Source organism: Cupressus sempervirens, chromosome 6 (genome assembly GCF_028749045.1).
Source record: "Cupressus sempervirens isolate cs-2001-9-10 chromosome 6, ASM2874904v1, whole genome shotgun sequence".
Taxonomy (NCBI): domain Eukaryota; kingdom Viridiplantae; phylum Streptophyta; class Pinopsida; order Cupressales; family Cupressaceae; genus Cupressus; species Cupressus sempervirens.
The window spans coordinates 586,485,697-586,500,950 of record NC_143123.1 but is presented as its reverse complement, the minus strand read 5'-3'; the positions used below and the strand labels follow the sequence as shown (position 1 = coordinate 586,500,950).

Sequence of the window (15,254 nt, the reverse complement as noted above, 5' to 3'; positions counted from 1 at the left end):
TAGAAGGTGCTTTAATTGAACCTACCTAACACCTGTTATAGGTGCCAGTCTATGGAACACAAAATCAGGGACTGCCCTTTGGCCACGCCTAGGGTCAAACCCTAGCCTAAAGCGACGCCTGTCAAGCAGGTAGAAGGAAAAAAAGAAGAATGGGTTACTGTTGGGCGAAAAGGCAAGCCTGCCTTGAATCTTTTGGCCCCTCAGACATCCTATGCAGCCGTAACCGCGATTCCTCCTGCTTCCATCGAAGTGTCAACGCCTGCTAGCATGGAGACGCCAACGGCTTCTGTTGCACCGGTTTCGGTTCCGCAAGTTTCAAACCCTGCTGGCTTGCAGGGGATTAAGGCAGCCGCCAGGACCTCATCCTTGGTTGTGGCTCATTCTCCTCTTGCAGTCTCTTCCATAGTACCACCAGCAACAAGGCGTTCTCGCAGTCCTCCTAGATGTGCAAGATATCAGGGGTCAAACGGAAGTCTGTAAGTCCAGACGATTTCCCGTCTGACTTTCACCCGGTTTCTACCTTTTTGCAGAATAGTTACTTCTCTCTCGAGGACGAGGATGATATGGAAGAGTTTTCATGAACTTCCTCTCTTGGAATGTTCGAGGTCTTACAGACCTCCCCAGAAAATTCTATGTCCGGGATACCCGTCATAGACTTGGGAATTTAGATTTTCTTTACCTGCAAGAAGTTAAGATTTCTGGTTTCATGCTTTCTGCTACATGCCGCATCATTTGGCAGGATAGTGTCATGTTTTCTTCTCAGCATGAAGCTGGCCGAGGTGGTGTAGTTATTCTCCTGTTCATTCTGCTATTATTTCTCATGGTTCTGACCCCACACACCGTATTATTTGGCTTTTGCTTTCCATCAACAATCATTCTTTTGGAGTCATTAATGTTTATGCCTCCAATGATGCTGTGGAAAGGGCGCAAATGTGGGTTTGGCTTGCTGACAACCTGCTGCCAGCTACTTGGGTCCTGTGTGGGGACTTCAATATGGTTGAAGTGGCCTCTGACAAAGATGGCATTCTGCCTTTCCGTTGGACAGCTGGGGAAAGAGAAGCCTGGTTTTACATGCGTCATAAATTGGGCCTCTTTGATCCCAATACTAGCTGCCGTCATGATAATGGGGCTTGACACACTTAGTCCAATTTTCGAGCCGAACCTCATTGCATATTGAAACGTCTTGATTGTGCTATGATCTCGGCACAATCTTTTTTTTTTTTTTTCTAGAGATCATGATCTACCTGTCATTCCCCTGACAGATGTGACATTGTCAGACCACTATCCCATTTATTTTGGCATTTCTTGGCAAATAGCTGTCCCCAAAGTGGTTAAGTCTCAATTCTTCCTCAACACGTCTATGCTAATATTGCATGACTCCACTATCTCCCACATACAACGTGTCTGGAATTTGGAACCACGTCCACATTCCCATCGAGGTTGGATTCAATGGTGGAATGATGCCATTACCAGAACGGCTCATTTTTTGCGCATCTACGGGCGTCAGCTGGCAATTTTCAGAAAACGATCTTATGAAGCCAACACCCTTGCCCTCAAAAAAGCCTTTGAAGTGCTCACCTTCAACCCCTTTGATGTGGATCTGCAACTTCAGCTTGCCAAGCTTTGCCATGAAAAGCAAATTGCTGATAACTATGCTGCCCGAGGAGCTCAAATCAAAGCTCGTCTCCACTGGTTGGAGGTTGGCGACAAAGCCTCAAAGGAGTTCTTCCAGGCTCTCCGAGCCCGTCATACCAATATTGGGATTAAAAAGATAAAATAGGGAACTGATGTTCTTTCCAGTCTGCCAGACATCTTGCAAGCTCTTGTTCTTCACTATGAGAACGTTTTTGCTTCGCAGGGTCATTCGGTTGCTCAGGAGGAGGCTCTCAGAAAGTGTATTACTGTTACTCCAAACCACCTCGAGGTTGAGCAACGCGCTTTCTGTGAGCAACTTCTTTCCCTTCGAGACCTTAAAGAGGCAACTTACTCCATGGCGGATGACAAATCCCCTGGGTGTGATGGATTTCCCTGTGAATTTTACAAACATCTTTGGGAGCAAATTGGTCCCGATCTGCACAAAGTCTATCTTGAAGCATACCATTCTAAAAGCTTAGGAGCGATCATAAATAAAGGCAATATTAAATTCATACCTAAAGCTGGTGATCCTGAGGACATCTGCAACTGGAGGCCCATCACTCTCCTGAATGTGTCTTATAAGATCATTGCTAAGGCGCTCTCTCTCAAAATCCGCCATATGCTTCCTCTAATTGTGCGGCCTGAACAAACTAGCTTCATCAAATCCAGGCATATTCTTGACAAAATCATTGCTGTCTGGGAAGGTATGGAATGGGCCCGTAAGTCCAAGCAGCAGGCTATCTTTTTAAAGATAGATTTTGCTAAAGCCTATGATTGCATTGAATGGCCTTTCATTTTGGTTATGCTTCAGGCTCTGGGTTTTGGTCCCAATTTCCTTCAGTCCATGGAGGTGCTCTTTGGTGACGCTAATGCTTGCATCACCATCAATAATTCACAATCTGAAGCTTTTGGACTTTTTCGTTCCATCAGACAAGTTTGTCCGTTAGCTCCAACGCTTTATGTCCTTGCTGCCGAAGGTTTTGGTTATTTACTTGCTCACTCTGTGTCTTCTGGGCTGGTCTATGGCATTTCCTTGCCTGATTCTTCCTCCCAGTTAGTCAATGGACATTTTGTTGATAATTCTTTTCTCACTCTTCTTGAAGATGGAGAAAACATAAAAAATGCTTTAAATTGTCTAGACACTTTTTGTCAAGCCTCTGGCTCAGCCATTCAATGGCATAAAACGCTCTGTTACCGATAATCTTTTTTGCCAGCTCCACCTTGGCTTAGCCAATTCCAATGGAAATGGGTTACTCATTGAGAAATTTTCTGCTTTCTTGGCATTCCCTTTGCTTTCCAGGCTTCCCCTGTGGAACTTTGGAATGCTGTGCTTACAAAGATTACCAAAAAGCTTGATTATTGGATCACTAAGCCGCTTTCTCTTGCTGGTAAATTCCAAATTTGTTCTAAGATTTTGGCTGCCACCCATGTGTTTTATTCTTCTTGTTGGGCTCCCTCCAAAGCTTCATATCTCAAATCAGAACGTTTGCTCAGAGATTTTCTTTGGGCCTCTGGTTCTGACCATCATGGTTTTCATAGAGTTGCTTGGGATTTCTGTTGTCTCCCAAGGGAATCTGGGGGTCTCGGCCTGCTTTCCACTCGGATGCAGGGCCTTGCCCTCTGTGCTAAATGGATTATCAGAGCTATTTCTGGGGATGAAGCCTTGAAAATTCTTGTCAGGCATTGCATCTCTTAAGGCTTCCCTGCTAACAGACCGACGTGGAAGGGAATTGGTTTTCAGACCCTTCTCACTATGCGAGAACCAGTGGTCATACAGGGCTCTTTCGTTATAAAGAGCATCTGGAAAGCCTAGGAAGCTGTTAAACCTCGGCTTCGTTGGGCTGGTAATGAGTTCCACAATGGGCTGTCCTTAAATCAACAGAACATTTGGTGGTCTCCCCTGTTTTCCTTTTAGGGTATTCCTCTTGCCAAGACTCAAGGTGCCGGTGCTCTGCATTTCTATAAACGTGGCATTCACACTACTAAGGACATTTTTTCAAGAGTCACCATGAATTTCAGGTCTTGGGAGGATATGCAAGTTCAATACCGCCTTGTACGTGCCGATCGCCAGACTTATGAGCTTTTGTTGTCTTCCATCCCTGTGCACTTACTTCATAAAGTGGGGATTCAGTCTGTTCGACCTTGGTGGTATGATTGGAAGTGGTTTCCTGCCACTCCATTTACCAATTATAAGCCCAATATGGGATACAGATGGCTTTCGCCCCACCTTCCGATGGTGGACACGCTTAATCAGCGGTGGCATTTGCATTCTTCGCTTTCTCAATGGAGAAAACGGTTCGACACCATTTGGAGTGCCATTACAGAACCTAAGATTGCTCACTTTGCTTGGTGCCTTGCTTTCCAAGGTCTTCCCCTAATGCCTCGGCTCAAGCACATTGGGGTTCCTGATCCCAGATGCCCCTTCTGTGGCCAACCTGAGTCTTTTTTGCATTTTTTTGGTTTTGCAAACGTGCTCAGAATTATTGGCACTGGATCCATGATTTTTTCAAGCCTTTCAGGCCCGAACCTTTTTCATGGCACATGATCCTGCTGGGTGATTCCCCCAGATTTCCTCGGAAGTTTTCCCAGATTTGGCATACTTTCATGATGGAAATTTTGTTTTCTCTATGGAAAGATAGGAATGCAGTTTTATTCACTCACAGTTTTTTGGATGTTAACATTGCAATGTACACTAAGGCATGCATTTGTAACAATGTCATTATGCAGATACAGGTGCAAGCTAATAAAGTTGCCCTGGAGGTTGCCCACTTACAAGAATTGTTAAACCACTGGGGCAATGCTCCTTGTACCATTGCTAGAGTGCCTCCGGATGCCTCGGCTGATGCCTCCTCATCTCGCGGTCGCCATTCCAGATGCCAGTCCTCTGGCCGCCATTCGCACACGCCGCGCTCTTAGGGTCCCCGCCACCGCTCTCCCAGCATTGGTCATGGCGGTTGGAGGCGCCACTCTGCTTCCCCACCACGTGGTGGTTCTGGTTGGTCCCCGGCTCCCCCTCTGGGCGAGCTTCTGGCTGGTCTCCGGCTCCTCCCCTTGGACGGGCGCACTTTGGCAAGTTTCCCTGGCTGGCCTTGGCAATTTCTCCTCTGCGGCTCCGGCTTCGGCCGATTGAACTCATTCGCGGGGTGATCTTGTATCCTCCGGCCCTTTTTTGTAAATTGTAATCTTAATAAATTTTATTAATTGAAAATGACTATTCATAAATTTAAAAAAATAAAAAAATAAAAAAATAAATAAAAATTATTATCTTTTTAAGATATAATACTAAAGGAACCATATATTTTGATTGATATTAATGGACGTTCTCTATATAGTTTCCTCCAAATCGCTAATCTTTAGAAACTTAGCGTACAACTCTATGATTGATTTTGTGAAACCCTAACCTCATCTTCTGGTTGTCGCTGCGGTTTCTCTCATGAACGCCATGCTTAGACGCACGCTGTTTGCTGTTTGTTCTGCACCCACATATTTGCCAGACTTCTTCAGCCGAGAGCCCGAAAGCCAGATTCTCTATCTTGGCCTCTAACGTTTGCGTGCACCTCTGAGTACGGTGTCTGTGAGCCGCATGGAAATGTTAGAGGCCAAGACAGAAATTCTCCTAACCCTACGGGCTCTCGACTGAAGAAATCTGGCAAGTATTTGGATCTGTACCTCTAGTCTTTGATCTCTTCTAGAAATATATTAGTGAAAAGATAAACTTTATAGCTATTGACTCGGAGCTGCCTGCAAATATTGTCTTGGATCAAGCTGACTTGTTGCAAACCAATCTGGAAAAGGCTATGAGGCCCAGGTTTCTGGTCTGGTAGAAAGCCAAATTCAGATCTACCACTTTCGATGGTATTGAGGATGCTAGAGGTAGGGTTTGTCAGCAATATTATAAAAGGTCATCCTAAACATTGTGGAGGGTTTATGAGAGCACCACTTCTAATGCCTCCAATCGCACAAGGAGCTTAGGGAAACCATAGATTTTGTGGACAAGGTGAGACTCGAAACTATGATATTACAATGAACTAATTGATTTACTCTATGGCAGAAGACGGGAAAGCCCTCGGCGTCTGGGTGTTGATTGTAAGCATTTTATAGTCTTGAAAATATTCAACAACAGGAGATAAGTCGATACTCCCTCTGCCCTGCTTTCTTTTTTTAGTTGCTCTTCAAGCAAGGTAGGTATTGTAGTTATTAAATTACGACGTGTGTTAACTGCTAAGAAGTTTTGTTACCTCTGAATGTCATCTTAGAAATAGCATCATGTACTAAATCGGAATTTTAGTAGTGCAATAAGTGAACAAAAGAACTATACAAAATGTTCAACAAACAAGTTTTGCAGCCCACAAATGTTTGTAGAAGTTGTAATTATATTTCTGACGTGGTTTTATTTAGAACACAGGAGTCAGTTTGTGTTAAGATGCCATATAAGTCCTTAAAAGAATATATAATGCACCCTTCTGAATTTTACTCTAGTTGAAGCGCTACAAACTCCATTTTCATTTAAATAAGATTTTGTAAGATTGCTAGAGACATAATTTTACGAATTAAAACGTTTTTTTTATGAGATAATTTCTGATTGAGGCTCTGCAACACTGAAAAGAAAAGAAGAGCACATATATATTGTTAGCATCATATGATCAATCGTAAGTTGATAAAAAGAGTTTCTATCCAATGTAATATATGGTAGTTTTCTTTCCTAAAGGTGGATTAAGATATAAGGTCAGGAATCCTGTACCCCTTGGCCCATGTTTCTTGTGGTTGTGTCTAATAAACCGCACCATTCCCCCTTGTTGTAATTCCCTTTATCAAATGTGGATTATTGTTTGGAAGGTACTATCTTCTTATGATTTAACCTGTGTTCATCCCACCACAGGTCTTGTCTAGTGCTTTTATATATGTGCTACAGCTTATGGACGTTACAGGTTACGAGCATGCAGCACATAGTTGTACAGCAGATATAAGTGCCATAGCATTATGAGTCTTAACTGATACAGTATTAAGACAGTGACATTGCAGCATATAAGACATAGGTAAAATTAATTTCTTAATATGATTCAAGTCCCTGTATATCTCTGTTTATATTATGTTTCCTTGACGGGTAATAGTTATAAGTATGTGGGTTTTATGCGCACCTATCTGTAGCAATAATAATCCTTCTCTGGTGTGGTGTGAAGATTTTACCTCCCAATGTATTTCACATGAAGAGTGGATTGCATTTTTGTTTAATTATTTGTTTACATTAATAATGACCTTCAATCAAGTCATACTCCAGGATTTGTTTTAATTAGCCAATAGGTTCTTCCTGCAAGGTTTCTCGTGCACGGGCAGTGTGAGCATTTTCCCATGTGCTGTTTCCCTCTTTGAAGACTTCTTTGATTGCCGTAACTAACACTGTTGATGCCTTTCTTCCTTTTCCCCTTGTCTCCCAGATGAAGAGTGGATTGCTTTTTTGTTTAATTATTTGTTTACATTAACAGTGTATCCCAGATGAAGACTCGAGTGTATTTTTCTGAAATAATTAGTTTACGTTAATAATGTCCTTCAATCAAGTCATACTCCAGAATCTGTTTTAATTAGCCAATAGGTTCTTCCTGCAAAGTTTCTTGTGTATGGGCCCTGCAAAACCTATTCACAGTTTAAACCACCTATTCCCTGGTTGTGAAGTGCGATGGTGGAAAGTGGGCAGTTGTAAATGATGCACAGAGATCGCAGAAACTTTTTCTCAGTGGATAATGTAAATCGGGGATCAGATTGCGGCACATGCTACATGTCTTCTGGGCGTACAGATTTGCAGAAATTGATAAAGGCAACAGTTCTACCTTGATGACCAAATTCTCTGCTGGGCTGCTCGACTGGAGTTTGTGGAGTAGGACATAGCTCTATTTTATCATTTTTCATTCTTGTTTGCAATGATTACAGGTGCCCTGTTTGGCCTAAACCTTGATTTACTGAGGGAAAACGTAGATAAGGTTATATTACAGCTTCTATGAAGTTGATGATTGTAATTCTTCTGTGTGTAGTGCCCATAATGCATTGCCATTTTTTTAATCATGCTTTGCTGTTTCAGTTTTCCTCGGACCTCAGTACATTTACTCAGCTACATCCACATGTACAGAAAGGGTTTTCATTCATACATCTCTATCGCCATTACAGATGTGAATGATTCACACTATTCATTTTCCCGGCAATCAGAAGCAATCTGGATTTGGATAAAATATGTGTTTCCTTCTAGGTGCCTGAGAACTGCATTCTACTACTCTTCTAGGTATTCACATGTGTTTGTGTGCCTTTATGAAATTGTTTCCCCCTGAATTGTTTCTCTCAAACCATGTTTACAATCACGTTTTCTTTGCAGTGACCAACATATTGTTCTTGGAACCAATGGCAGGAGTGGGCATTTCCTATACAAACACTTCCTCAGATCTGCATACTTGTGGAGATGGGAGAGCAGGTATCTTCTCAGTGTTGGATACGAGTCATTGCAAAATGAAACCATGGTGTATTTTCATACTTTATTATATATTTAGCCATAGCAACACAGATATCAGATCAGTTCGTCTCTTATGGTAGGGTTGTTTAGTAGAGTACTTTTCATGCAAACTCTGCCCATTTTTATCATCCATGCTAACAGTGTGAGAGGAAATGTGTAAGCTTTTGCAGATAATTCAGTGAGTGTTTACCAGGGACTCAGTGTGAGATGTATTCAGGGAGTTATAAAAATGGAGTTTTCTGTTCCTAAAACTTTCTTTGATTTTTTAAACATTTAAAGTTTTCTATTTTAAATCACTTCAATGCCCGTCTGTAACCATATTTGCTGTAACACTGAAAAGAAAGCAAGAGCACAGATATATGTGCATGGACTACATATATTGTTAGAATGATAATCTATCTTATACATTTATAACTTGATAAAAAGAGTTTCAACGCAATGTAATGTGTGCTAGTTTTCTTTTCTAAATGTGGATGGAGATATTACAGAAGGGTGCAATAGCCCAATCTTAGGTCAAAGGCAGAGCCCTGTTCTCATTGGCCCATGTTTCTGCGGTTGGGATGCCTAATAGATCCAATCATTCCCCCTTGTTACAACTCTATCAAATGCGGATTATCCTTTGCAAGATTGTGTCTTTGTATGATGTAACCTGTGCATTCCACCGCAGGTCTTGTCTAGTGCCTTTATATGTGAGTGCTACAGCTTATGGATATTAGAGGTCATGAAATATTAATATTCCAGTGTATCAGGCATAAGCTTGCAGCATATAGTTGTACAGCAGACATAAATGTTCAGAAATATGAGTCTTATCTGATACGGTATTAAGACAGCAATGTTGCAACATATAAGAAGGGTAAAATTGATTTCTTAATGCGATTCAAGTCCCTTATATCTCTGTTTAAACTTCATATAAATAGTTATAAGTTTTTGGATATTACGTACACCTGTTTGCAGCATCAATAATTCTTCTCTGGGGTGGTGTGAGGATTTTCCTCTGCTTGCTTTTTTCGTCTTTGAATTCGCCTTTGATTGCCGCAACTACCACTGTTGATGTCTTTTCCTTTTCCCTGTGTATCCGAGATGAAGAGTGGATCGCATTTTGTTTAATTACTTTTTTACATTAATAATGACCTTTGATCAAGTTATATTCAGGGTTTGTATTATTTAGCTGATGGGCTTTTTCTGCAATGTTTCTCATGTACAGGAGCTGTAAAATCTGTCTCACAGTTTTAAACCACCAATTCTCCAATTTTGAACTGCGATAGGGGAAACTGGGCATTGGAAACCATGCTCAGAGATTGCAGAAACTTTTGCCCACTGGATCCTGTAAATGGGGGATTAGATTGCAGCACACACTACACGTCTTCTGGGCATACAGATTTGCAGAAGTTGATAAGGGTAACACTTCCAACATGATGACCAAATTCTCTGCTGGTCTGCTCGGCTGGGATTTGCGGAATAGACATAGCTCTATTTTATTATTTTATTCTTGTTTTAGAATGATTTCAGATGTCCTGTTTGGCCTAAATCTTGATTTACGGAGGGAAATCATAGATATTGTTGCACATGTTCTTCCTCTCGAGGTTATTTCACAGCTTCTACAAAGGAAGTTTATGATGATAATTCTTCTTTGTGTAGTGCACGCAATGCATTGTCGTTTTTTAATCATGATATGCTGTTTCAGGTTTCCGGAATGCATTTACTTCTCAGATACATCCACACTTGCAGAAGAGGTTTTCATTAATGCATCTCTCCGGCCATTGCCATTACAAATGTGAATGTTCACACTTCATTTTTGCGGCAATCAGAAGCAGTCTGTATTTGGATAAAAAATATGTTTTTTTCTAGGTGCCTGACAACTATTCGTCTTCTAGGGTTTCATGTGTTTGTGTGCATTTCTCTATGAAATTGCTTCCCCCTGAATTGTTTTTCTCAAACCATGTTTACAATCATATTTTCTTTGCAGTGACCAACATATTGTTCTTGGAACCACTGGAAGAGTGAGCTTTTCCTATACAAACACTTCTCAGATCTGCAGACTTCAGGAGGTAGGAGTACAGGTATCTTCAAAGTGTTGGCTATGAGTCCTTGCTTTTGTTCCTTTACAAATACAAAATGAAATTTAGGTGTATTTTTATACTTTATTATTTATTTAGCATAGCAACACAGAGATCAGATTAGTTCATCTCTTTTGGCAGGGTTGCATAGTACTCTTCGGGATTCCCTGCCCATTTTTATCATCCATGCTAACAGCATGAAAGGAAATTTTTAATGTGTAAGCTTTTGCACATAATTCAGAGTGTTTATCAGGGACTGTGTGAGATTCTTAGTATTTAGGGAGTTAGAAAAACGGAGTTTTGTTGTTCCAAAATTTACCTTTAATTTCTTAAACATTTTAAGTTTTCTATTTTAAATCGCTTCAAAACCCAGCTGAAACCATATTTGCAGTAGTGGATTAGCTGATTTTACATTTTACTCTCAAGGTCTGCTGTATTTGTTCACGTAAAAAGGAAACCTTAAGCGAAGTAGTTAATTGGGCTGATATAACAGAAACTAATTTGGCTGCCAGACAAGAAATTCTCCTTTTCAATGGCTTTGAAGGAGCTTTCTAATGAATGGTTCATAAGGCACAACACTTGGTGAAGGTTTTGCAAATGGTGTTGCAAGTAGAGTGTGTAACCATGAAGGAAACTCTGTAGTTGAGCACGGTCAAGCTGGAGTAATACTGGGGTGGGTGACATCCTGGGAAGTCTCGACACTTCACTTCTGTGAGCATCATCTAGATCCAATGAGTGTTTTGAGTCTTCTATTCATTGTCACGAGAGATAGGTTTGTGTAAACCACTACTCATGAAACATGGATCAATGAGTTTGACACAAAAACTACACTGTTGAATCCTGACAGCAATATTGCAAGGAAGCTAATTTTTTAAATATCTTACTTTAATAAGGTGTTGGAAAAAGAAAATTTTTAATAGCTCCACGGGGTGGTCAGCATATCTGATCTGTCATACATCTTTCAAAAACAGGAAAAAAAAGATTTTGAACAGTATCATTTAAAAATATATATATATTTAACACCACCATTGCATTTGGATTTCTTCAGATGAATCATGGAACATACAGTTTTCTACATTAAATTCTGTCACTGTGGACTGAGGAATTTCTGTGCTAAATGGGCTTTTGGGACAGATGAGTTTCTGTTTTAAGTTTTCTGTTAAAAATAGAAAATGGTGTCCCTTCTGTATTGAAACTATTCACCTGAAACTATTCACAGGTGAAAATGGCCTTTGGTACAGAGGATTGCAGATTTGATTGTTGCAGCTTTATTTGTCACGGGCTTCATTTTATATTTATATTTATATACCTCACCTTCGGAAAGGCTATTAAATCATTACGCTATTTTGACTTTTTTAAAACATTCAATTGAAAATCATAATATACAGTTTTCCAATGGACAGCATTTATTTCACATTTTGTGTCCATAGAGCTTGTACTATATCATCTCACTTCCAAGCAAAGGATAAGTGCTGTCTTTCATTTTGAATGCATGTTTCTCAAAATGACCTTTAAGCGCATATATACATTCTCTGAGATACAATCTCTGGCTAAACAAAATTCTAAGAACTCTTTTATCTATAATAAGTGCCTTTACCATGGAGCCACTAGTTATTGATATGGTCTGGAATGTGGATTGCCAGATCATCAATAAAAAAAAGCCATGACCTTTCCTCTGATTTTATTACTTGTTTTATTTAACAGCCAATTTTTCCAAATATGGTTGGGGCTTATTTGAGTTTTTCTTACAACTCTCGCTTGTCAAATTTAAGTGCTCCGGGGTCCTATTCTGACCGTTAAGCTGAATTTTCCATGGACCACATAAGACCCAAATTTAGCACCAAGTGTTATGCGTGGTATGGTATGGTTGCTGTACCAACACAAATAAACAAAGCTAAGACATGTCTGATCATGTATGTTAACTAGATCATGGATGCTCATTGCTGAGTATGATAGATCATGGATGTTAACTCAGGTCCTCTATCTAAATTGCAGCTTTATTCATTTACTGACAATTTTGCTGCCATCCTCATTCTATTTTAATTTTTATTTCATCAAGGAGTCTACAATTCGCTTTCAGTTTTTATGTTGTGAGGAGTTACCATGAATGTAAGTTTGCCTAGGAGAATCCCAAATAAAAAACACAAAAAAATATAAAAATGGTAAACTTTAGAAGCTTTGGTGGGATGAGGCTGAGATTCTAAGCAAATTATATGCAATGTTAATTCTCGGCTGAGATTCTAAGCAAATTATATAGATTGTTAATTCTCTGATGGCTTCATCTCAAATTATTTAAGTTCATCGTTAGGTTGGTTGCTTTATTCTAATTATTCAAGTTTTACTTATTCTTAGTTTACATTTTTTTTACTTTAATGCTTTATGTGGGTTTAACCATGGAGGGAACTCCGTAGTTATAAGCGTGCTCGAGCTGGAGTGGTACTGGGATGGGTGACCTCCCCGGAAGTGCCCGTGCTTCACCTCTGTGAGCATCACCTAGATCCAATGAGTGCTAAGTGCTCCATTTATTCTCATGAGAGATGGATTCATGTGTAGGGTCAAATGAGTTTGACTCAAAAACTGCACAGTTAAATCCAGATAGCAATATCACAATTTGACATGATGTGGATAATATCGTACTTATCAAATTTTAATCATTACTCAATTAAAATCATTAAGTCTTGCACCAACTTAAAAAGATATTTAATATTTTTGAATCTGACTTTTTCATCATTACTCAGTTAAAACGTTAAGTCTTGCACAACTTAAAAAGACATTTCTTAACATTTCAAATAAAATTGACGAGTTCTACTAAAATGGCTTCTGTGTCATTGCACATAAAGCATTAAATTTCCAGAAATATCAGCTTGGCAATATTTCATGATTATTATTTTTACATTGTCGAATTTAGTATTCTAAACCTGATATACGTTCTTGTTTTCATCATTAATTGACTTATTTTGCTTTTTATCTCATCACACAATAGCCATTTCAGTAAAACTAATCAATAAGTTAAAATCTGCTGTTTTAATTGAATGAATCCAAATGCTACACTAGTAATAAAGTTTGTGTAATATCTCAATCTGACTTCCTCCACTGCTCTGTGTTGCTGGCGACTGTGGTCCTGCCTCAAGTGGGAGAGATCGGCCCTCTTCTGTTGGGGCTTCCACTCTTGTTGCTGCTGCGCTGTCCTGTCTTGCTGGGCCTGAGCATTCTGCGGCCACCGTTGCCACTGCAGTGTCAGCTTCAGCTGGTGCTGGTAAAATTCCTCTTTTGCTGCTTCTGTGCCAAGGATTTCACCTTGTTGCCCGGTTATAAAATTCTTTCAATTTTATAAACCTTGGTTAATTTTTGAAAATTGCCCGATTTTAAGCTTTCAATTGGTCATTTTATGTCTGAATCTTTGTGAGTTTATGAATCTTCATGTCTCCTGCTTGTTCCCAGCTCCACCCAGCACTTGAAATTTTTAAAATCTGGCTTCTGAGCTTGAACTTGTAGCAGGTTAATGTTGAGCCCCAAAATACGTGTTTTCGAGTCTATCATTAACCATTAACCTCTCAGAAGGTTAATGATAACTCTCAAAACACGCACTTTGGAGTAGGTTAACTAACCACTCCAAAAATGCGTTTTTCTTAACCTCTCAAGAGGTTAATGATAACTTTCAAAACACGCACTTTGGAGTGGGTTAATTAACCTTTCCAAAAATGTGTATTCATTAACCTCTTTGAGACGGTTATTAACCTTTGGAGTTTCTCTCTCTCACCGTTAACTTTTGAGTCCCGAATACACTCTTTGGCATAATTGCTAACTGGCTGGTTATTAAAAGAAGCCAAATGCATCTCAAAAGAGAGGAAGCCTGTAATGTTAAAAGGAAAGAATAAGAGTATGCTGCTGGAGCCATATTATAGACTGAAGCTTCGTCTCAGAGCTTGCCCGGGTTTTTGAATAAGAAAGGCTGTGAGTATAATAGCTCGAGTTTTGTGGAAGCATGGCCACTATCAAACAAAAGAGATCCTTTATTCACCACCAACAAAGAAGAAACAAAGATATAAAACAACTAGAGCTTTTCAGTTGGTTGCAATAACCCATCAATACAAAGTGTAGGTCATTTCCTTCATAAAGTGCAGTGAAGGATCTTCTGAAAGGAACAATAATCTTGCAAATAAACTCACTCCACCTCATCCAATACACCATCAACTGCCAGCGGATTAACCCTCAACTTGTGGTTCTTCTTCACAATGGAAAATGTTTTAAATTTCATAAGCTGGATAATATAAAGCCGCCAGCATGTGTTATGGATAAAAAGCGATATATATATATATATATATATATATATATATATATATATATATATATATATATATATATATATATATCAACCTACTAACAGTAAAAGAAATATCGCCATATTTATATAGGCATGTACAGAGGAGTGCCGGTTCCTATCCATGCAAGCAAGGGAAGGACGCTTTAAAGAAACAATTGCACTTGTGGTTTATTCAACAGACGCGACATCTTCCTCACCTTATTGAAATGTACAGTCTCTCCATATAACCAGTAGGATATTTATGAAGCTCAGGTTTGAATACGTGCCATCACCACTAGGTCAAAGAACACGCAGCCATAGTACCAATCTCATGTCCAAGTGTAAAAGCATTGACGTAGGACCATAATGCCTTTACAAATGCCCTTAATCAATTAAAATACAAGCTATAGGCAGGGGCAATCTGCAAACATGAGTGAAGACTATCAAACATGATGAGCTCGAATGATTGGAGAAGTAAGAATGTAGAAATAAACATAAAGAAAATCTGATTGATGCAAGACAATGGCAGTCTTAAATCAAAAAGAAATCTAATGGTCCATTTTCGAATCCATGGACATGTAACGAAGAATGCAAGTAATGCCTGAGATTGTGCTTAACATGTTTGACATAATGTCTCAATAAAAAGGGCAAGAAAGTGTACAAAATGTTTGACAAAAGCCATCTTATTTGTGATATGCTTCCGATGGGTGTTTTATCTCATCAAATTTTTCTAGACTTGACAGACAGTTAGATAATCAAGGAA

The 15,254-nt window shown here is 39.6% G+C and overlaps 1 protein-coding gene across 4 annotated transcripts; it reads left to right on the top strand.

The window, feature by feature from the left end:
• Positions 1 to 5,196: 5,196 nt before the first annotated feature.
• On the top strand, positions 5,197 to 11,064 carry LOC149553614 (uncharacterized). Of its 4 annotated transcripts, none has more exons than XM_089789032.1 (6): positions 5,197 to 7,906; positions 7,997 to 8,092; positions 9,336 to 9,714; positions 9,816 to 9,905; positions 10,098 to 10,179; positions 10,330 to 10,545. In XM_089789032.1, the coding sequence occupies exons 3-6, from the start codon at positions 9,698 to 9,700 to the stop codon at positions 10,387 to 10,389; spliced, it is 249 nt and encodes an 82-aa protein (XP_089645158.1). In that variant the 5' UTR covers positions 5,197 to 7,906; positions 7,997 to 8,092; positions 9,336 to 9,697; the 3' UTR covers positions 10,390 to 10,545. The 4 variants fall into 4 exon arrangements, 3 of the variants coding, with proteins under 3 accessions (XP_089645158.1, XP_089645156.1, XP_089645157.1); XR_016353140.1 differs by having other exon boundaries at positions 7,545 to 7,906; positions 8,030 to 8,092; positions 9,336 to 9,529; positions 10,330 to 11,064; XM_089789031.1 differs by lacking the exons at positions 5,197 to 7,906; positions 7,997 to 8,092 and having other exon boundaries at positions 9,556 to 9,714; positions 10,098 to 10,191.
• The last annotated feature ends 4,190 nt before the right edge of the window (positions 11,065 to 15,254 follow it).

Bases quoted from the DNA above. Each gene is read 5' to 3' on its own strand.
- LOC149553614 (XM_089789030.1), top strand. From the start codon at position 7,692: ATGCTTTGCTGTTTCAGTTTTCCTCGGACCTCAGTACATTTACTCAGC. The intron at 7,907-7,996 runs GTATTCACATGT...TTTTCTTTGCAG, and splicing joins GCATTCTACTACTCTTCTAG to TGACCAACATATTGTTCTTG. The intron at 8,093-9,335 runs GTATCTTCTCAG...TCTCATGTACAG, and splicing joins TTGTGGAGATGGGAGAGCAG to GAGCTGTAAAATCTGTCTCA.